Source organism: Dipodomys ordii, unplaced genomic scaffold, assembly GCF_000151885.1.
Source record: "Dipodomys ordii isolate 6190 unplaced genomic scaffold, Dord_2.0 Scaffold119, whole genome shotgun sequence".
NCBI classification, from domain to species: Eukaryota; Metazoa; Chordata; class Mammalia; order Rodentia; family Heteromyidae; genus Dipodomys; species Dipodomys ordii.
In genome coordinates this window covers 6,181,325-6,203,521 of record NW_012267335.1, presented here as the reverse complement: position 1 = coordinate 6,203,521, position 22,197 = coordinate 6,181,325, and the positions used below count along the sequence as shown (strand labels likewise).

Genomic DNA, 22,197 nt, shown 5'->3' with positions numbered 1-22,197 from the left:
AACCGTATATACAGAAAACACCTCAGTCTTCAATTTGAAGGCTCTTAGTCAGGACAAGATCTGTTAGAGGGAACAGCCACTGAAGCTGTGGGCCACTGCCTGAGTCTTTTTCCTAAAGCCCAACAGGAAACATGAGACACGAAAGAGCGATGATGAACGGGAGTCACAATGTACATATTCAATTTCATGGAGTTATAGCTAAATTTCTCAGAAATTAGTTTGAATAAACTAGAAGACATGAAATAACCGATTCTTTCCGTCCATTGACAAAGTGGCGTTTATCTGGATTTCCAGAAAATGAAGTATAGATCCATATTGCCTTTCTGTCCTGGCAGATTGCTAAGATTTCAATGCATTAGTTCACAATTTCTGACTATCTTCTTCTGGCACAACTTCCAGTATTATCTGTAATGTTCTGGTTATTCTGTCTACAAAGAGATAAAGAAGAGAAATTAAAATGTAGGGAAATCAGAAATGCATAAAAATAGCAAATGACAAATTCTTTGGAGTTGAATACACACACACACACACACACCACCTATTTCATAGAGCGCTATCAAGAATGACTCTGTGGGAATAGCATCATGCTCAAGGCATTGACTTGTCACTTCCATAGCTTCCCAGGATGGCTTCTGAGGGGGATACATATTTTGTATCTAAAATAAGAGCTTGTATTTATGAAGCAAGAGGCTGCAAACATGTTGAGAGAGTAGGACTGAGCTTTAAAAGCCACTTCCTGTTGCATCTAAATCAGGATGTGGCCCTTGCTCTTGTCAGGCCAGCGCCGCCTCCAAAAGCAGCAGCAGAACATCCTTTCTGCTTTCGAACTCCCGGCTTGTCCTCACATAGGTAACTCGCAGGGTTCTAGGAACAGACACTCTTGTTTCCCAGAGCCTCATTAGGAAAGGCTTGAACCAGTCAGTTGTCCCCACACCAGCAACACAAGCATCACAGAGGCTCTAGAAAGGCGTTTTGTTCAAGCTCAGTCTTAAAGCTTACTGAATTGGGATGTGGCTGACAGAAACAAAACTGTAAGAACCTTCTGGAAATGATGGTTTCTGAGGTGATTTGCTCTCCACAGCCCAGGAACTCTACACCCCCTAGTTCTGTGGACGCTCTTGCTCGCCTCTTGTCATCAGTTCCTAAGAGAAGTCCTCACCAGCCTCGCCAGCCTCCACAGCCCATCCTCTCGGCGGCTCGGCCTCCACGGCCTCCACACGTGGCCCCTCTGCTCAGCCCTGACTCGCTGACACGCAAGCAGGGTTTAATGACTCTAAAAGAGTTATTTTTCATCCTTTGCATTATTCATGTTCCCCCAACTTCTTGGCCCTAGCACATGACACGTTTTTGTTTGTTTGTTTGTTTACATTAACTTTAAAAGACCTAGTACCGTGCTGGAAAACGACAGACTCGGCATAAATTGTATCGTGCCTGCGCTCTTTACGGTGAGCAGAAGGGAACCCTAGAGAGGAATCCAACCCCACACGAGCAGAAAGGGAGGCCGTAAAATTATTCCAAAGACAGAGTCTGGTGGGGGCTGTGAAATCTGCAAGTTAGGAAGGACCAGCGGCTCCCTGTAGGCAGGGCGGGGCTAGGACTCCTAGCAGAGCTAAAAGAACTGAAGAGTGGAGGGACAGAGGGGGACTGCCGTCAGCAGTGTCTCACTGGACACTATGTGGAAAAAGAACTCCACAGCCTGGAGAGCTGTGTACTTGTATGGGTGAGGCGAGGAGGGGAAAACTGGGAGCGAGGGAAGAGAGACAGAAATGTGCTGATTACCTGACTTATGGAACTGTATCCCCAGTGTAAACACCTGTCCAAGAACAGCATAGTTATTTAAAAAATAAAAATAAGGGGATGAAGGAGTTTGAGACATGAACATTGTGTGAGCAAGGAATCATGATGGTGTCCGGCCCTCCTCCGTGGAGAGGCCCTGCCAGCCCTCCGCTCCTGCGCTCCTTCCTCTCGCCGCCTTGGCAACTCCACACCTATGCTGAAGCTCCATACAGGGTGCATCCCTCCCTGCATTCCTGCATCCCTGTGCTCTGAATTCCCACGCATCTTTCTCCCCTATATTGGAGCACGGCATCCATTCTAGACCAATGGGAAGCCACTTGGAGTGGGGAGTGCACTGTGGCTCATCACTCAAAGGGCCGGCCTCTCCCCTGAGGTGCTGGCCAGAGGTCCTCTCTCTTCCTCCCTGGTGACAGGTCTGGTCACATTCTGGGAGCACTTGGCAGTGATTGATGTTGAACTTGAGTACCTGTTAGAGTTGAGCAACTTGTCTTTCTAGGCTTTCTTACTCCACTGGGGTCAGAAAAATGCCTTGCCAAGGCCAGTCAGGCCTGGGGAAGCTTCTTGCTTGCCAGGAAGGCTAGAGATCATGTGATTTTCCTGTGACATGCATTTCTGCTGGTCCTTTATAGTTAATGTAAACAAAAATGGCACATATTTTCACTTGTATGAAAGTAGAAGAATGAAACTTGTTGCGATTGCTTTAAGAAGTGGAAGGAGGGAGGGTGAGGGAGGAGGTGAATGTGAGCAGGGCACATTGTGTGCATGTATGGGACAATCAAAATGAAGCTCCTTATTCTATAATATACACTAACTAAAATGTCTAAGATGTAAAGTAAAACAAGATATATAGGCATAGAACAGGACTTTCTGAAAAGGTGAGAGCAAGAAATGACATTAATCAGAAAGCTTCTGCGCACAGATGAGACAATGTACAGAGAGCCTACAGTCGGGGGGGGGCGGAGTTGGGGGAGTCTTTGCCAGCTACTCACTTGAAAATTTATTTATTTTCTAATATCCAAGATGTGAAGAATTTTTTTAATTCAACATCAACACCTCAAAATAATGAATACATTGGCAAATGAATTAGACAAAGAATTACAAGTTGCCAACAAATACACAAAAAAGCCCAGCATCCTTTCCTGCGAAGGAAATGTAAATCCAAAGGTTTTCCATCTCATCTCCTGTCAGACAGCCATCATCAAGACAACACAGTTTCACCTCCTTTTATGACTTTGCTTTACTTTCAAGTAAATTTACTCTGCTTACCTTTAAAAAATAAAAGAAGACAACACACAAGAGCAACTACTGGCAAGGGGGTGGGGGAAAAGGAGCCCTTACACACTGTTGGTGGAAGTGGAAAATGTCCCAGTGAGTGAGGAATCATTATGGAAGTTTCTGGTAAACTGTGAATGGAACTACATATAGTTCTATAGGTAGCACTGTAAGACCTTGTCATCACACTCATGAAACCAAAGCCAGCATGCCCTAGATACACTGGCACTCATGTGTATTGTCACACAATTCACAAAAGCTAGCTGTGCCATCCACCTCTGTGTTCATGAACAGGAGAATGGATATAGAAAGGGTAGTATCTGCCCGGCCATGAAGAAGAATGAAATATCATTTACAAGAAAATGAATGGAACTGGAGATCATCATGTTAAATGAAATAAGCCAAACTCAGAAAGACAAACATTACCTATTTTTTTCTCGTGTGTGCAACCCAGAATTAAGAGGTAAAAACAAACAAAAACAAGACATGAAAGTCAGGTGCCAAATGGCTCACACCTGTACTCCTGGCTACACAGGATGCTGAGCTCTGAAGACTGAAATTTGAAGCCAGCTTGTGGAGACAAATCTGTGAGAATCTTAAATCTATCAAAAAGCCAGAAGGGCAGCTGTGGCCCAATAGAAGAGTACTAGACTTGGGAAAAAAAAAGTCAGGGGAGATCTCAAGGCCCTGAGTTCAAGCCCCAGTCCTGGCAGAAAAACAAAATTGTTACAATGAAATCCATTTGTTTGCACATTAAAAAAAAAAAAGACATCACTTTTTTTCCTCCAGCGGTGTCACATACGTGATCTCACTTTATGCCTGGAATGCAGGTCATCTGGGTCCTTAAGGTCAGGCTGAATTAATTGAGAAGGTTGCATTGCTTTCTTCAAGAAAAGACTGCAACTGAGCCAGCCACCATTGAGGGATGTCTCATGAATTCTGTTGTCTGGACATTCTGTGGGCTGTATGTCTTAGGACCCTGATGTTTCAAAGTTAATGTCCACAAAAAGAGACTGCAGTAATTCTGCTGGTGCTAAGGCTTTGCTTTTAAGTACCCTAATCTTCCAACTCCCTCCCTACAAGAGAGGGACCCACTTCCTGTCACCCCCTCTTAGGCTCAGCTGTGGGGGGGGCAATAAACAGAGGAAATCGCGGGGCAAGGCTGCTGCTAGCCCAGCCCAGGTCCCCGGGTCTTACTACCTCTAACTGTGGCTTCCTTTCCTGAGAAGCTCATGTATCTGTAAATAAGTAAATAATATAAACAACAAACCAGAAGAGCCAACTGCTGTGTCACAGATGGCAGGGAAAATGTTCTCAACTGTATCATAAGAGCACATTTTCTCCTTGCTCTGGAAATGGGAGCCCACGAGAAATGGTCCAACACTGGCATCCTGTGGCCGGAGAGCCTCATCAGATCTGGGGAAATCCCACACACTTGGGCTCTGGGCACTGCTAACCAGCTGCCTGCCTGTCGGCGTCTCCTCGGAGCCGTGTGGTCACTTTCTCGTTTCACAGAAATGGCACAGGTAAGCTGTATTTTGATGCAGTGTGATTTCCTGAGAGCTAATCTACCCACCTCTATGAGGATAAAGAAATAAAAAGCCTGCTCACGTAAAAGCTAGCAGCGTTTGCCACACAAAACAAAACGCTATTCAATCTCTGAAGGGGCCCCTGGTCGCTGTCCCTGGGGGCCAGAGCAGACACCCTGGGAGCAGGGAAGGGTGGCAGTATAGGAAGCTGGTGCTCTGTGCGTCGGTGTCTGTTTTGTTTGGGCCAAAGGCTAAGAACACACTTGCTATTGTAGCAATAAATATTATGAATTTTCTTCATCATGCTACAAGAATGCTGCCTAAAAGGAAAATCAAACGAAATTACAGAGGATTGTTGCTCTTTTTTGCTTCTCCCTTCCAAGGAGGCCATCAAGAGAGTTACGATGATCACAGTGTAAAGCAGAATGGCTGCGCTCCCTGGTCAGACCAAATGGCACTGGTGAGAACTAAATAACCATTCTGGGAGAGCCCCATTTCTGCTCATTTCACAAATGGCTGCTGTTGAGTGCGTGCAGGGGCCTTGAGATTCAAGACAGAAAGATAGAAAAAGCAAAAAACCCTCCAAAGTTACATAAGCATGGAAAGACCAGGAGGAATGAAGCATAAAAGTTATTGTTATGAACTGATCAAGACTTGAAACAGAGCACCGCACATCAATGGGAATAGACTCAGATTTAGCTATGAACAGAAAGGGGGAAACACTTCCTGTGGGAAAGGTCAAGGAGCTGGCTCCATCGTCTGCTCCCCCTCGGAGGCTCTCAGCCCTTCCTTCCTCTCCAGGCTCTTGGTTCTCATCATGTTCCGGGCTCTTAAGTGTCTCTAGACCTGGGTCTCCACGGCAGGAACTCTCACCTCTCCTAAACCCTAGCGAGGAATCAAGTGATCCCAATTGCAAATGTTGTTGAAGAAGACTTCTTTTCCTGTTCTAACCAGGCTCCGCAGTGGGTATCCACAACAGAGAAATCTAACCCAAGGCATTCTACAGAAAGTATGGCTTAATAAGAAATAGAGATCAAATACATAGTTCAAGGGTCAGTGTGTCTGTGTCAGCCTTTAAGACCCAGCATGCATAGTAACCCTTCTTTAGGGTATAGAATGGAAAATCCTGGTGGAAATACTGGAAGAAGGTCTAAAGACAGCAAATGCCCATTAAAAGCTAATGAAGAGCAGTAGCAAGATTGCTTTAAATCACTTTGTGTAACACATTTCAAGTGTGTGACACATTCAAAATTATATATATATATATATATATACATATATATATAGTCAACATATATAGATTTAACACACACATATATAAAGATATAGATTCTCTTTTGGCTAGCATTCTTACTATTTGTTAATAATTTCACTAGCAATCTTCCTAAGACATGCTATTTCTTTTGCACTACTGGGGTTTGAACTCAGGACCTTATGTTTGCTAGACAATCACCCTACCATATGAATTGTGCCTCTTGAGTCCTCTCCCTGAACACTTTACAGGGATTAAGTACATTAAAATATAAACCAAAGAGAAAGTTGTATTCTAAATGCACCAAACTCACCAGCCTAAACCTCTCTGTTCATCTGTCTACCACTGATAGACTTAAGTTCTATTGCTCTATTGTCACGCGCACCCAAGTAAGCAAGGAAACCCACCTCACCAGACAGCTTTCAGTTCACAGCTAAAAGGTCGGCTGCTGGGGAAGGGCCCTGGAGGCTGAGTCCTGTGCCCTAGCCTTTACAGGGGTATGCCTTGTACCCCATCTCTCTCTCGCCCCCTTCCCCCTCCCCCTCCCCCTTCCCTCACCTCTCTCTGCTTCCTGGCTGCAGCTTTGCTCTGTCACGTGCTCCATGGGTCAATAGAAATCCTGCCAGCTGACCACAAGCCACTGGAAACCCTTTCCCCTCCCAAGTCGTTCTTACCAGACATTTTTTCATAGCGGGGAAAAAGAACCACGCCAGACGTTGCACCCAGCAGGCGTGCGCTCAGATCTTAACTCTATGGTTATTTTTTTTAATCGATACATTCAAACCTAAACTCTGCCTCCACGCTGGGCCTGGCTGCTCTGGCTGGGACGGAACGCCTCGCCTGGATTTGCTCTGAGCAAGGACAAGCCCGTGGCACAGAGGCCCGGGAGCGCCCCCCACCCCGCGTGCTTTCTGCAGAGGGGCCTCAGACACCGTCTCTAGTCCCGTCTCCAGCCACGCTGAGCCGCTGAGCGCCCCCTCCAGCCCAGCCGTCTCCCGGCCCCGTGGGGTCCACATCAGCCTCAGTTCTCACCAGTCCTGCAGCAGACCCCAGCACTGTCCACCCCCAAGTGGCCCCTTCTCCCAGCCACCCTCGCAGGGCCCAGAGGGCCTGCCTGAAACACCAAACCCGCCTGCGTTCCAGCTCTGACTGCTCAAATCCGTGCAAGCGGGAAAGACAGACACCCATCCTCCCAGGTCTGAGCCAGGACGGCATGCTTCACCTCGGGAAGCTCTCGGAAGGCCTCAGTAAGGACGTGCATGTAGAAATCTCACCATAAACTGGGCTATGCCTCCTCTCCTGGTGGCTTTGGCTGCTATACAGTGAGCCTCTGCGACTCACGACACCTTTCAGAGTAATATTAGAACCCTGAGAGTTCAGACGTTTTCAGCTCCCACGCAAGTCCCCACCCAATCTCCCTCGCTCTCCTCAAAGTTATTGTGATGATAGGGAATGGCTAAACCGCATTCTGCTTCCATGAAAAGTAATTAGGTTCCTATGGGGGTGGGAAGAGCAATCACATGGTTTATAGAACTGCTGATAAAACTCTAAACACAAAAAGCTCTCCTTCTAGCAAGCGAATAGAGCCATGAAAGCCAACACCCTGGAAGGGCAAGGTGGATGCCCCCAAAGTCCTTCACTTTTTGGCTTCTCGGGCCTCCTGAGGAGGGGGAACGCCCCGCCCCGCACAGCCATACAAACTCTCCACTCCACCACGCCTCACCAGGCCCCAAATGCTGAGCATCCTTACCTGAGGCTCTTCTAAACCACCTGGGCTTCTTGTCCCATATAATAAAGAGATAGTAGGCAGGCACCCCAGTGAGCGTGATCACACAGCCGATGCCCGTGCTGAACGGGTCGGAATAAAGGGAGAGGACCACCATGAAGAGGCAGGTGAAGGAGAACAGAGCTGGGATAAACAGCGGCACCTGGAACACAGCACAGAGAAAAGGCATTAGTACCACCCATGGATGTGGGCGGCCGTGAGCACAAGATGTGTGACATGCATTCGTCACGCCACCAGACACCAGTCACCTGAGCCTCCAAGTCCCTGGTATGGGGCCCAGAGAGCACGTGAGACATACTTCCTTTAATTGCATTTTTACTTATGCTTCGATCTTTTCTCAAGGCTAGAAAAGAGTATTTCCTTGGAGCCGATCTCTTGGAATTGTTTGACCAGTGAAGTACCATTATCATTTGTGGTTTTGATTTTAAAAGATTGGTTTTTTGATAATGATGATTAGAATCCTCTCCGACGTGAAGTCGAGAGTGCCGGCAGCTCGCTCCATGACGAGGCCTTTCAGCGCGCATTGATTTTCTGTTGAGCTTCACAATGACAACTGACAGGGCAAAGCAACCAACTCCTATTCAACCACTAATAAAGATGCTGCGAGCATCAGGCAATGCATATAATTAGCAGCAACCTCTGACAGCGTGGCTGACAACATTATCTTTGCTATTTCTTAAAAGCGAGGAAACAGTAAGGTCAAATCCATCCGTGAACTGCCAAGGCCCCAGGAGGTGGCACGCACACCCTTCAGCCCACCCCGGAGGGCAGGCTGGTTCTAGGAAAGTCTTTTCTCTACGAAGCGACGAGCTCTCTCTCCTTGCTGGCTTTCCCTTTCTTTCCCTTTTAGACACAGGCCCATGGGCCAGTCACCACGTACAAGTGCTTGAAGCTCCTATTTGGGAGTGCAGCATCTGTTTTAGAATTTTAATAAAATACCTGCCTCTCTGTGGCAGGGCTGGCCACCGATCTTCCACATGAAGATGGATAGAAGTTTTCCGCCCTTTGAACATGAGATCATTGGGCCCATTCATGAAAAATCAGCCTAACCATCACCCATTAAGACTACATCTTCTCAAACACATGACATACAATGTTCAGTCCATCATATTAAAAAAATACCAGACACCATGATTTCCCAAGTTAAAATAAATCCAATACAAAGGGCACTTCCTGCAATAGTTCAGCATTCTACCACAGCGCCGTCCCCTGCTCAGCCGCCCATCATCGAGAGATGACAGAGGGAAGACTGCGCGTTAGAGAGAGATTTATGTAAGCCATCCACACTGCTGAGGTTACCTTGAAAGGACGATGCATATCTGGGCGTTTGTATCGAAGATAAATCAACCCAGCAACTGCCAGCCCAATAAAAAGCCACCTGGCAAAACTGAGGAAATTCAAAAGACTGTAGAGGTCTCCAGAAAACAGCATTATTATTGTCAAAGGATGCTAGGGAGAAAAAAAAGAGAGAAAATCGAAGTTTGATGATTTTAAAGATGACAAACAACTACACATTTATTATTATTATTATTATTATAACTGTTGTGGTTGTGCTAAATGTTATCTGAACTGCTAAAATGACATCATGATCAAAACTCAACATCAACAAGCTTCAACATTCTGTTCTTATAGTCTCTTTATATATGTCACAAGAGCAGAGAGCCATCATGTGACAACCCTTTATCCAAGAGGAATTCTCCATGAAGGTATTGTTTTGTTGGTGTTTGGTGTTATTTTGTGGCGACTTCCTTTTGCATTCAAGAGAAGAGGATGTGCTTTCAAAAAATGGAAGACAGGACACTCATTCCAAAGTTAAAGACCCAGAGATCCGAGGTAGCTCGCAAATAACCAATAATAAATATGGAGATGCATACCCAACGGCAAACTCAGAGCAAACTCTGTAAAGATTTTCTGATGAGCTCCTAGCCACCCAGACACAGGAAACACAGATTCAGGGTGAGTCCTAAATCTGTTGCTTTTGAAGAGCAAAGTGCTGCCCTTTGCTTCTTCCACATTTACTGCAGCCGCTACTAGGCACATGTGACCCTCAGGCTCAGAGGAGAGCAGAGAGGTCAGTGCCAAGGACAAATGACTGACAGCTGGTTTCAAAGGAAAGCTTTTGTCACGGAACAGCACAGCACACTCTGTTCCTACATTGACGTCAGCCCCCAGATTCCACACAGAGAGCATGTGAACCTCAAAACAAAAAACAACAAACCTCCTTTCCAAGGAAACATTCTGAAACAAATTAAATGCATAGGGGAAGAAAATGTTCATCGCATTTCTATGGTGCTCCTGTCGACAGATTCCAGTGGAGAAGAATGCTACAAAACTCACAGGTAAAAATGGCTATAGCATCGCCAATGGGTACTTTTATACTTTTTATCGTCTTTTGTAGCCTACATTTTTATAGTCTTTTGTAACACTATGCCCTGCATAGAGAATTCTGCAACCTCAATTTGTGTTTCAGGGCTTGTCTTTCTCTCCTGTAAATTTGCTCTTAATTATCTTAGTTTGAATCAAGGAATCATTGGACTCTTCAGTTATTTAGGATATCATTTATCCTTGGAATCATTTTCTGTGCGTTTCATTATAAAGGAACTGTGGTTGGGTGCTGATGGCTGATATCTGTCATCTTAACTACTCAGGAGGCTGAGAACTGAGGACAGTGGTTCAAAGCCAGTCAAAGTAAAAAAAAAAAAAAGTCTGCGGGACTCTTCACTGAACCAGCAAAATTGGAAATGAGACTCTGACAGAACACCAGCTTTGAACACAAAGCCAAGCAAGAGCATAAGGCTCTAAATTTAAGCCCTAGTCCTAGCACCAAATACCACACACACACACAAATAATAATAATAATAAGTAAATAATTAAAAGCTAATCATCGGCACTTGGGTGTTTGGGGACAGTGGCTTTGAGCTGTGCTTTCAGTATGAAGTGGGAACATTTTACACACTATCTTTCCTTAGGGATTTCTGAAGATGAGAGGGGCTGCATGGTTCTCCTGAGACCTTGCAAATTCCCACTGGGGTGAAGGGAAGTGATATCATCTCTTTCCCTCAAGTATCAACTCCACATCAGAAACCCTGCCTGGGGGACCGGACGGGACAGGGCTGGCACACAGGGCCAGGCCACAGGGAACGGGAAGGCTGCGTGCTCTGCTGCAGGCCTTTGGCTCATGCAGGTTTCCAGAGGTCACCCCCTTCACGTGCATTACCAGGATGATCACGGCTGGCAGAGGCGTGTGCTTCCGGATGTGAATCATGGAGAGGATCTCAGGAAGGTGACCCTCTCGCGACGCCACATAGAACAGCCTGGTGGGAGAGACACAGAGGTGGCGTGGAGGGTGACATTTCACAGGGAAAACCCGGAGTTCCCAGAGGAAAATGTGTATCGTTTTCACTTCAAACAGCTTGGCATTTCTGAGCTGATTAATTGGGTTGCATTTTCCAGATGCAGTAGAGAACATTACACAGAAGGCTGCCTTCGAGACAGACAAAAATCTGAGAACATCTTTTCTCTTGAAGAGAAACATCAGGGTTTAAGTAAGCACAGCGCTTCTTACGCGTGAATAGCTGGTGGTGAATTTATTTCTGGACCTTAAAGTATTGCTAATCCAGTCCAACATGGACACACACATACACACACACACACACACACACACACACGCCCAACATTCATTAACTATCTGACTAAAACAAAACTATCTGATTGAAACAAAAAAGACTCTTGCATCATACAAAAGCAACACGGGATGGTATTCTCTTACTTCACTCTTGTAAAATAAAAGATCTTATTGCCAGAAATAAAATGCTGGTGTTAGACTGTAGACACGCTATTTTTCTTTAAGGCCATGTCCTCAGTGTAGGCTATGTATAGACAGGCAGCACCCTCTCCTGGTCAGAATCCAACATGCACCCACCGCAAACCTGCATATCCCTTTAAAAACAACAGGTGTGAGGCTGGGTTGCTTTTCTTTTTAAAGTTATCCTTATCACATCCAATCTCAAACACTGAAATGTGTTTCTGGAAATAGGTGAACTCGCTCACCTGGAGACAGCAAACACACCGCCGTTCATGGAACCAAAGCAGGAGAGGGCAACAAAGATGGGCACTGCTAATGAGAAATTCCCCAGCAACCGCTCCGAAAAGGTCTAGGGAAAGAAAAGACCAGGTGAATTCATGCCTTTCCCAAAAATGAATATATATATGCATACATATGAAACCATTTTAGCTAAACTTGCTGCGTGACTTTCTATCAGGCTGGCCAAACGTGTGTGTTTTAGAATCCTTCTTTGTGGTTAGGGTCAGCCTCCATCCACAGCGTAAGAGGAAGCAGCACCAGCACAGATGCTGGGCTAAGGTCTCTGCAAGGCTCCCCCCCTCTCCCCCCGCTGGGCCTGGACCCCTCCTGAATGTGCGGCCGCTGTGCTGTGTGTCCTCATGTCCTCACTGACTCTGATCATAGAAAAAAGCTCCCTTCAAGAAGGTCCTCCTGTAGGAGGCAGAAATTCTTCTAGACAAAACAGTCTCTTCCATTTGGAAAGCCACATTTTTTTAGAGCAAAGCCAGGCTATCCACTGAGACGTATTATTTAATCACCAATACAGCTGCTGGACGGTAACTAAAACACCCAGACGACTTGATTATTTATATCATATAAAGAAAAAAACAAAAGGGTCCCCCCCCAGAAAAATTACACTGGCTAACCTACTGTGTAGGGGATCACTTGCCAGCCCTGCCCCTGGGGGCTTCCTTCCCTGATTTTCAGTAACAAAAAGTCAGAAACATAAATGCAGACTCAGCCAGCCACAAAAGGAAGCAAGAACAAAATACTAACATTTCCTAATATGCCATGCATGACACTGAATAGTTCTCATAAAGGATACAGTTCCCACTCCCCTCAAAAATATAGGGGAATTTTTTTATTAAATTGCCCATGGTGCAGCTGGTGCTCTGCAGACAGTGGGCCCCATTGTGCCCCCAAAGTCAGTCCTGCCCCTTGACAAGGGAGGGGAGAAGCCGGGGTGATGTCCGGCCTCCTGCCTGTCAGAGAGGAGGAAGGGGGATGGATCACTGTCTTTTTCAGTGCAGTGAATTCAGACCCAGGTTCATACAAAATGACCTAATTTACTCCCTGTGGATGCTGCCGATAGGAGCAACACTGTTGTCAAAGGAACTGGCACTCGCTAATGGGGAGATCACTAAATTTTTAATTCTTCAAACCCTCATTGTTGGGAGTTGAGGAGTGCATCCTCTCTCCTAAGCTAAATTCCGCAGCAACATAAAAGTCTGTGTCAGAAGAAATAATCCTCTCTCACACGACCTCTGGGGACCAAGATGGCCCTAGGGTCACCTAAATTTTGAGAAATGTTGGAGGAATGAGGTGAATCTGCTTCTTAGGAAGGTAGAAATGTACATTTGCATTTTTAATATGCTGAGAAGCATTCCAGCAGCAACATCTGTCTCACTTTTAATTACCTAGTATTTCCCAGATTTATTACTATCCCAAGGCGAGAATTCCAAGGATATATTAGGAAAAAATGTATAATCATATTTAACCTGAAAGTTCTTATAGGATGCTTTGGAGAAGGATTGTAACTCAGCATTAGAAAGGTCTGCAAGGCAGGAAGACTACTGAGTGAACTAAACTTTGCATTCCAAAACAACTATGTTCATTTCCACGCAGTAACTATCCACCTGTCTTCCAGACATGTTGGGAATGAACCAGCAGCGCCTGCAACTCTCCAGCCCTGATGGATGCTCCAAGCAGGGAGAAGAGAGAAGGTTTTATAGAAAACTTCAAGAGAAACCACACAGCATTTTAGCCATGTCGGTTCCATGGAATATGCAAAGGGATGCTCTAGAAGTGTTTTTACTTAAATATTCATTATCATTTGGTTCAAGAAAAGATTACTGAATTTCAAAACACTTTCTCCTGAAGGAAACTACCAGGAAATGGTGCCGAGTCGCTAAGCTAACTTCAGCTGCGTGCTGTTGTGCTGTTTCCGACGGGGCCTTACCACGGCCACGGCCTTGGAGAGCAGCAGGTCCTCGGGGCTGAGCGTGGTGAAGTAGGCCACGTTGGTGAGCACGTAGCCCACGGTGACAATGCCCATGGAGATGCAGATGGCCAGGGGGATGGTTCTGAAAGGCACAGCGGAACCGAGTGTTAGTTGCCTGTGGCTGGGCAGCCCGGGTTCCGGGACACAGCTCTGCTCATCCGCGTGAGGACTGCAGGCTCAGCCACGCCTCTGTCACACAGGAGGGGGCCCTCGGTCAGTCCCGGCCCCTGCTGCGCCCCACGCCCGGCCGCGCGTCCTCCTCCTGGCGTTCCAGGGAAGGCAGCAGCCGTGTTTCCAACATACGAGGACAGGTGTGATAAGCAGCGGGAAGCGAGATCCGTCCACGAGGCACCCCACGAGGCCTCGGCCACCCTGCTCCAGGTCGTGGCTCTCTCAGCCGCAGCAGCACAGGTCAGGCCACCAAGGGACCCGATGGTGCCGACACCGAGTGACTTGGAGAGGGACTCACGCCCAGGCCGTGAGATGTCTACTTCTACTGCACCGAGAAAGCCAGGGAGCTACGCACCCTAACCGTGCAATCCCATGTCACCCGCACACTCGCGGCTCCTCCTTGCCTCTGGTGACTCCGCTGTGTGCAGGCAGCTCAACCCTTCCACCCCCTGCACACGGGCTGCTCACTTCTCAGCCGGCCCAGGCAGGAAGGAGCAAGAGGACAAAGGCTCGGTCTCTGACACACCATGGGGAACAGACTACCCGCTGGGGAACAGCAGTATCCCCAGCTAAGAACACACACACCAGCCAGGCAGCCACTGGCATTCATTAATTCAACAATTCATACATGCTGCTCTGAGCCTGGTGCTTCCCCTCAACCCCAAGGTCTCTAGCCTTGACGGGGAAGCGCCGTGACTTCTAAATCCTGGCCCTGGCCTCCAAACACAGCAGAAGCAGCTGTTCCCTGCTTCTCCAATAAGAAGGGGGTCCTGGGGAATTTCCTGCTAACACCATGACAGGCGGCGCTAGCGATGATTGACAGGTACCTGGGAAACGCGAGGGGGATGGACATGTGCAGCGTGCATGGGGGATGACTTCTGTTCTTCTGGGGGAAAGAACCCAAGTGGATCCAAGTGAATGCAGACAGGGTTAGAAGGCAAACCTGAAGGACAGGGTGCACACACAGCACAAGCCCCCACTGCGTTTATTTTCAACCTGGATTCTTTAGGCTTTGATGATGTTCCCAATGGGGAATAAGAGGTTCTGTAGAGAAGACAGACAAGAGGGGGAGAGGAGAGGAAAGTCTCTGGTCCCTGCAGGCATATGATCAGGTCATTACTAAAAAGCTCAGAGCCATTGCTACATGCAGTGAGGTGATCTAACATATCCAGAATGCTGAGCAACAGAAGGAGACATATGTCTGCAACCTGGGACTGTCCCCTCCTACCCCCCAACATAGCACTGAGCCTTGAGGGCTCTCTGCCTGGTCCCCACCTACACGCTTCGGCCTCCCTGAGGGTGGTTTTCTGAACTAGATGCTAGAAAAATCCAGCCTCCTGATTGGCTTCCTTTCTTCCTTAGGTTGTCAATAACCAAAACACAGTGTGCCCTGTCACCAGCTGCCCTCCGACTGACATTCCATTAGACACATTACCTTCGGTTGAGGAAGAAATGGAGGTAGTGAGAGATTACATAACGGTTCAGATATACTACTGGCACGCAGAAAGCCGGAATGCAGCAGTTACCATGCTCAGTGCATACCCTAGGAGTTAGGAAAACTAAGGGGAGGGGTTGAGTTGGGAGGGGTAGGGAGGAGTGGGGATAGGGTGACATGGACCAAGAAGCAATGTATTCATAAACTGACTTGTTGAATGGTAACGCCTTCATGCCAGTACTTGGATATAATAAAGATAACATGTAGATTCTACTTTCAAAGCGGTACACTTCCACCAGCCAAGCTCCGTCTCTCCCCCGTGAGGTAGCGTCTACGCTCTTCATTTCCAGGAAAATTATAGTTATTGGCTATAAAATATATTGGAAAGCTCTTGGCAACATTGTTTCTTGTGGATTTACAATTTTCTTACTGTGAAAAAGTGAAAAAGGACTTAAAGCTAAGATTTTTATCGTGTTTCTGTAAAATATGAATTGTTAATGACAAGACAATATTTTCAAAATAGGTTCTTGTTCCTGAAAAGGAAACTGGTCCACAGGATAAATTTTCCCAGGCAAGTTTTTATAGGAGAGACAGAAATATAAGCACACTGGTCCAAAAGCTGGAATGCCTTACGAGTTAACCACATGAGATAAGACATTAAGAGGACCAATCGCAGATTGGAGAGCACAAGCTGAGGCCTGAAGGTGGTGCCCAGCAGGAGCTAGCTCGGGCTCCCCTCTGATTACACACAGAGCATGTGCAGCCACGTGAGCAGGGCAGGGCATGGCGCCAAAGGCCTGGCACTGGTCCTCGTGTTCCATTTCACACCGAGGAAAGGGTGGACATGGGGAAGTTCTCAGGCGACCTTGGCATAAACAGCCTCACTTACAGAAGAGGGCTGCTGACTTGTTCAGGGAAGGCACCACCCAGTGAACTAACTCCCGGTGGCAATCACAGAGCCTTGGAGACGCCCACAGAGCTGATAGAAGCTCTTAGGCGATACCGGAGCCAGCCTGCTGGGGACCGTAGATTCAGGAAGCAGAAAAGCACCCAGGCTAACTCATGACGAAAGCAAATGGCAGGGAATCAATCAAGGAATCAATCAAAACCTCTGAGTTACTGCGCGGTCATTATGCTGAAGGAAACTAGCCACACCCGTGAGTGCCACACTTTCTGACACGCTTGAACACGTTGGCTGGGATAAACAACACATGAGGGTCTGGAGAGAAGCGACTCCAGCTATCAGAGCTTTACGTCGTTACATACATTCTTCCGATGAGCAGGGGTAAGCGTACGAGTGTGATATTTTTATTAACTGCAAACTCTCCTCCATCCAGTTCTGGTTGTTTTGCTCACAGGCTGGTTTTGAACAGTCATCTGTAACTAGGCATCTGTGTGATGCAGGGATGCACAACTGTGTGTGTGTGAGACTGTTCCTGAAAGTTCCTGAACTATCTCCACAGAAGCACTTCCATTCTGAAGGCAACGCCTTCCAGAATGGCTTCTCTACGATGGGCACTGGCTTTTCTTCATAAAATCTACAAAGCACTGAAAATACATTTCAGCTGCAAATACATGGCCCCCATGTCAAGTCTTTGTAGAAGGAAAGTGAGTATGAACAAATACCAAACAAAATGGCCCCTGGAAATAGCAGGTGACAAACACAACGGAACAGTTCTCACAGAGGCTTACTGATATGACCAGTCATAAAAGTAGTAAGGGAAAAACTGAAACCTGAACCCAGAACCTTCCATGAGATTAGGGCTTATCCAACCTACTTTTATAATCCGTCATTATACAAAAATGCATCTCATTTCATTCAAATGACTCAATATCAGATCACTGACATGTTTCAAGCCAACTATATTTTTATGTACCCAGCGGTCACAAAATAGTATAGGATGTAATTTTTCAATGTACTTTGCACATCTACGTGAGCGTTTTGGAAAGGCCTGTGTTCACCGCTTGGTGTCAGCAGAAGTGACTATCACTGTCACACAGAATGCGTACGCCCAGCTTGATTCTCCAGATTGTCAAGAAGACTTGAGACTTAGTGGAACTTGGAATATTCCGGAATACACTAGTCACTTAAAGTCTGGGGTATTCCGGCTTTGTTTTGTGACCTGTACAAAATCTCCAACCAGTCATGCAATCCCTTTATCTGATACACCTAAGGGCCGCTGACCCCTGAGCATCTCCAGTCATCATCCTGCCATGTAACTGGCGTGATGGCAAGAAGTTCTGTGAGAACCTATTCTTACACTTTCTGGAAGCTTCTAAGAGAAGGAGCTGATGCTTTGCTTTTCTACTACAAAAAGAAAAAAAGGTATCAGCATTTAAACATTTTTTTTCAGTGCTAGAGGAAAAAGAAAAGATGCAAAAAGGAAGGATTAAGAAAGGCAGAAAATAACCAGCATTTACAAGGTGAGATGCAAATAAATAAAAATGAAAATAAGGGATTTCATTTTAAGGATTTTAAGAACGTTCTCTTGACACATTGGGGACAATTTGCTTATGTAAAATTGAAATGCAACTGTGATTCATCTCCACATAAAGTATTAATTGCTATATTAAGTAACTTTTGATTCTAAGTATTTATCTCACATTCCATCAGTGTTTCACATTTTCTTCATAGTGCCTCTGGAGAGACCTTGAAAGTTTTTCTGTAGCTCTAACCTAGAAATAATTCTAACATCTTTTACTTCTCTCTTCTTTTTCAATTCACAAATTTACTTTCTGTTGCATTACTGTGTGCTTTATCACCACAGCCTTCGCTACAGCCTAAAACAATACATGAAGAGATGTCAAGGAAAATCTATCTGTAATTTTCATTCACGTCATTTTTTTCCTTCCAGACAGTTTTGCTTACTTTTCCTAACTCTTGCTCATAATAACTCCCCAGCGACCTCTGGGTAGAGACCTGCCCAGTCTGGTAATTACCTCGGCAACAGCATTCCCAATATTTGAAATGTTAAACTAAAGATGACTGCAGTCCAATTTCTTTGTTTGTTGTTTTCAGTGTTTTTTTTTCTCATTGCCATTTAGGGTGACATGTAAATCTCTTGATTTCTATTCTGAGTGGGAAACTGTCCATTCAAAGTAGAGACACCCTTGAATACACGTAGCCAGTGATTGAAGAGAAGATGTAGATTGTCACTGAAAGAAAAATAATGGCAGCAGGAGGAAGAAGCCACTCAGTAAACCTGCTTTTGAATAGGTCCTTTTCACAAAGGTCCATGGTTCCAATTCTTATCCCTTAACCAGCTTGGGCCAAGAGCAAAGATACACATTGTCACATGAGACACGGTGGCCCATGGTAAGGACATTGGTGGCTTGCCTGGGATAGTGCACTCTTCAATATCTCCGATTCTTATTCTAAATCTCACCATTACTCCATTGTCCACAGGTGAAATCCACAAACAGAAAGAGAAGACAGAGACCTGCAAGGAGATGTAAGAAATGAACAGACACACATTAAAAAGCACAGGGCTGAAAAGCAATATACAGGAAGATATAAAGGAGGAGAAAAAAGGCACACATAGAAAAATAGCCTAAAAGAATTTTAATTTTACCCACACCACATAGAAAATCAACTAAACTAGAAAGTTACAAATCAGAAACATAGCCTATAAATCAAGCAGAATCATGAATATTAATATCTTTATCCCTTATTTTATGCTACTTCCAGAATAAATCCCTAACTAAATAAAATTATTCAGTAAAGTATAGCTTGAACATAAATTTTCATTTGGCTTCATTTCATGTAATCTCAAAGAGTTTGCATTGTCTACCTCTCATTTTTCCTCATTTTCTGAAGGTACAGTTTGTACCTTACATATATATTATAGTTATCTATATTTATCATGGATAAACACCAACATCTTTGTAGGAAAGTTCTAGTGGGCAAAGATAATATTGATTTCAAATTAACTGCTAGCAAAAAAATCATAAGATGAAATATTTTAATAATCATTGATAGAATTTCACAGTACCGTTCAATTCTTATTTTGTTATGAGGTCTTTCCAATATTTTTCTTAAAAATCTCGTGTTTATCTTAGGATTTATTCTAAAGTACAGGAAGACAAGGTGACATCTTAGTGAACTGCTTTTTAGAACAGTGTTTCTGAGATTCAGATTTATGAATGTGACAACTAGAACTTCCTACCAATCATTTATGTTTCTCTTTCTAAAGTGTAAGTTATTCCTGAGAAGCAGCTACCCGGAAAGAGAGCACATTTCCTGGAGTCTCCCACCGAGGAGGGTATTGTGGACTCATCTTGACAACAGAGGCCAAGGTGTTTGGAGGGTGGACTGCTGTCATTCCTCCCTTAATGTGAAGAAGTCATCTGTGGAAGGAATCTCCACCGCATGTCAATGCGAGTAAAGACAATCCAGGGACTCCAACAATGAACTCTTAGGTTTAAGAAGCAAAGTTGTAGTTGCCTACAGCTAGAATTCCGGGGTTTGTTTGTTACACTAACTTTAACCTAATTGGCAAAAGAACAAGGGGCCTCCATTATACCAAGACTTGTTTAGAGGTCGGGGAGGAGGTGAGTTTATTTTTTAATTTAATTTGCATTATCTTTAAGTAGTGCCATTTAACCAAGTCATTTATGAACACTGTGCATCTTGATCTGTGTCAACCTTGTTTATAGAGGTTTTAATATGTAGGTTTTTTTTAGACTTTTTTGGAGAAGAACTGGGCCCTTGTTGAATTTTGTTCCATATTGTTCACTGTATAAAAATACTTAAAATAACACCCCAAATGACAATCTCAAATTAAAATAGATTTTTCAGCTTATAGAGCAAAGATGGAGAAAAATGCACAAACTTCTCAAGATCAAAATATAATTTGCCCCAAGGACCCGTTGTAAAACATGAAGTGTTAAATCAACAGAATCTTATGTTTAGAATGGGGCCACAGGAACTAAATATACCCATGTTGGCATCACATATGGGAAGTTTTTGGCAAAACTCCCTCAGACTACAAATGCCATGCCATAAAAGGCACTGATAACATGCCAACATGGTACCCATGTAGGCCAGGAGCACTCGGACTTCTGAAGACCACACAATAAGGAGAAATGGAACAGAAGATGCTGAGCAGGAGGGGCTCACACCTGTAATCCTAGCTACTTGGGAGGCTGAGATCTGAGGATCGCATTGTGAAGTCAGCCCCTACAGAAAAGCGCACAGAACTCTGACCTCCAATTAACCAGCCAAAAGCTGGAAGTGGAGCTGTGGCTGAACTGGTTGGGCACTAGTCTTGAGGAAAAGAGCTGAGACAGTACCTCGGCCCTGAGTTCAAGCCCCAGTACTGGCAAGAAATGGAACAGATAAACATCGTAACAAGTTAAGTTACCATCCCCACCACCAAAAATTGCCTCCAACATCTCTGAGCAACAATGGCAGGTAGAACTAAGAGTCGCCACTTTATTTTCTGAGCTGGTGGGCAAGAGACAACTGAGCTTCCAGCTGGGTCTTCTGGGAAACAGAACAGAGGGAAAGAACAGATAGCATTGCAGGCTTCCCTGACCTCACTTAGTTCTGCCAAAGTAGGCCTCTTTTATTAGTTTTATGGAAGTGACATGACCCAGAGCTTTGCAATCATTTTTGTCATGGTTCTAGGGGTTGAGAGCCAAGCATTGTCTTGGAACACATTTTGGTCTTAATTGTGGCTTCCAGTTTAAAAAAAAAAAATATATATATATATTTTTTTTTTATGTGTGTGTAATATATATATATGAACCAGGTTTATAAAGTGCCTTACATGAACACACATATGTTCATACTTGCTCCTATAAAATAGAAAATAATGTTTTACTGAAACCCCTACTCAAAAGCCTGTGGTAACTGAGAAAAAAAATAATTGTAACAAATAAAATTAATCTTAGAAGGAGCCACATGCAGTTGGTGGAGAAACCAATACAGATGGCCTGGCTTCCACCAGCACAGCGGCTCCCCGGACGGGGCCACTCAGAACAGGAGACAGCAGCTCACTGGAGCAGAGGAAACACGGGGAAGAGAAAAACAAGTTGCTGGGCCAAGCACCCTGCCAGGCTAGAAGGACAGCATGTCCTTGTGAAGAAAGCGATGATGGAGACTCCCGGTCGGAAGCATTGATGGCTCCCTGCAAAGGCCTCAGAGCCCCACAGAGCACAGACCCTCGGGGAACCACCGCCCCTTCCCCTGCACGCCAATCTGCAGACTCCCATCCCAGTGCTGTGCCAGTCTGCTTTCTTTGAACTAAAAAGTAAAACCAGCGGAAACATAAGCTTTTGTGCACTCATTTCATATCCATTGAGGTCCTTTCGAATATGGCAAAGATTCCTAGGGCAAACCTCTCAGGAATAATTTTCTAAGCCAAGCACGCTGTCGAGCAGTTCAGGGGCCTCTGCCTGTGGGAATCAGAGGGCTGTAGGCAACCATCCCTGTTTGTGTGTCTCGTTACTGGCTCAGGCGGCATCAGACTTGCTGTGGAGCTTAGACTAACCTGGAACTTGATTCTCTAGCTTCTGCAACTCCAGGTCTGGGATTAGAAACACACCCCACACTGCCTAGCTTGGCTCATCCATACGTGAAAGTCCTTTCTCTTCCCTATGTCCGTTCTCATCCACTCCCCAAAGCCTTAAATCCAGAACTTTATGTATATGCGCTACCTAATTTAAATTGTCTTTTGGAGGAAATCAAAACAGAACTTAGAAAATGCCAAAACCTCCCATGCTCCTGGATTGGAAAGATTAACATTGTGAAAATGGCAATACTTCCCAAAGCTATCTACAAATTCAATGCGATACCTATCAAAATTCCAACCTCATTCTTCAAGGAAATAGAAGAGGCAATCCAAAAATTCATATGGAACAATAAAAGACCCCGAATAGCAAAAACA

The 22,197-nt window shown here is 45.2% G+C and overlaps 1 protein-coding gene across 1 annotated transcript in view; it reads right to left on the bottom strand.

Annotated features, from left to right (window-relative positions):
* Positions 1–267: 267 nt before the first annotated feature.
* Positions 268–22,197, bottom strand: part of Slc7a11 (solute carrier family 7 (anionic amino acid transporter light chain, xc- system), member 11) — a 60,274-nt gene continuing 38,344 nt past the window's right edge. The window contains exons 7-12 of the mRNA XM_013029520.1: positions 13,660–13,783; positions 11,687–11,790; positions 10,854–10,950; positions 8,936–9,085; positions 7,601–7,778; positions 268–428 (exon numbers count right to left, since the gene is read on the bottom strand). Coding sequence (XP_012884974.1) covers positions 361–428; positions 7,601–7,778; positions 8,936–9,085; positions 10,854–10,950; positions 11,687–11,790; positions 13,660–13,783 — 721 coding nt within the window. The 3' untranslated portion in view covers positions 268–360. The remainder of the gene's footprint in view (positions 429–7,600; positions 7,779–8,935; positions 9,086–10,853; positions 10,951–11,686; positions 11,791–13,659; positions 13,784–22,197) is intronic.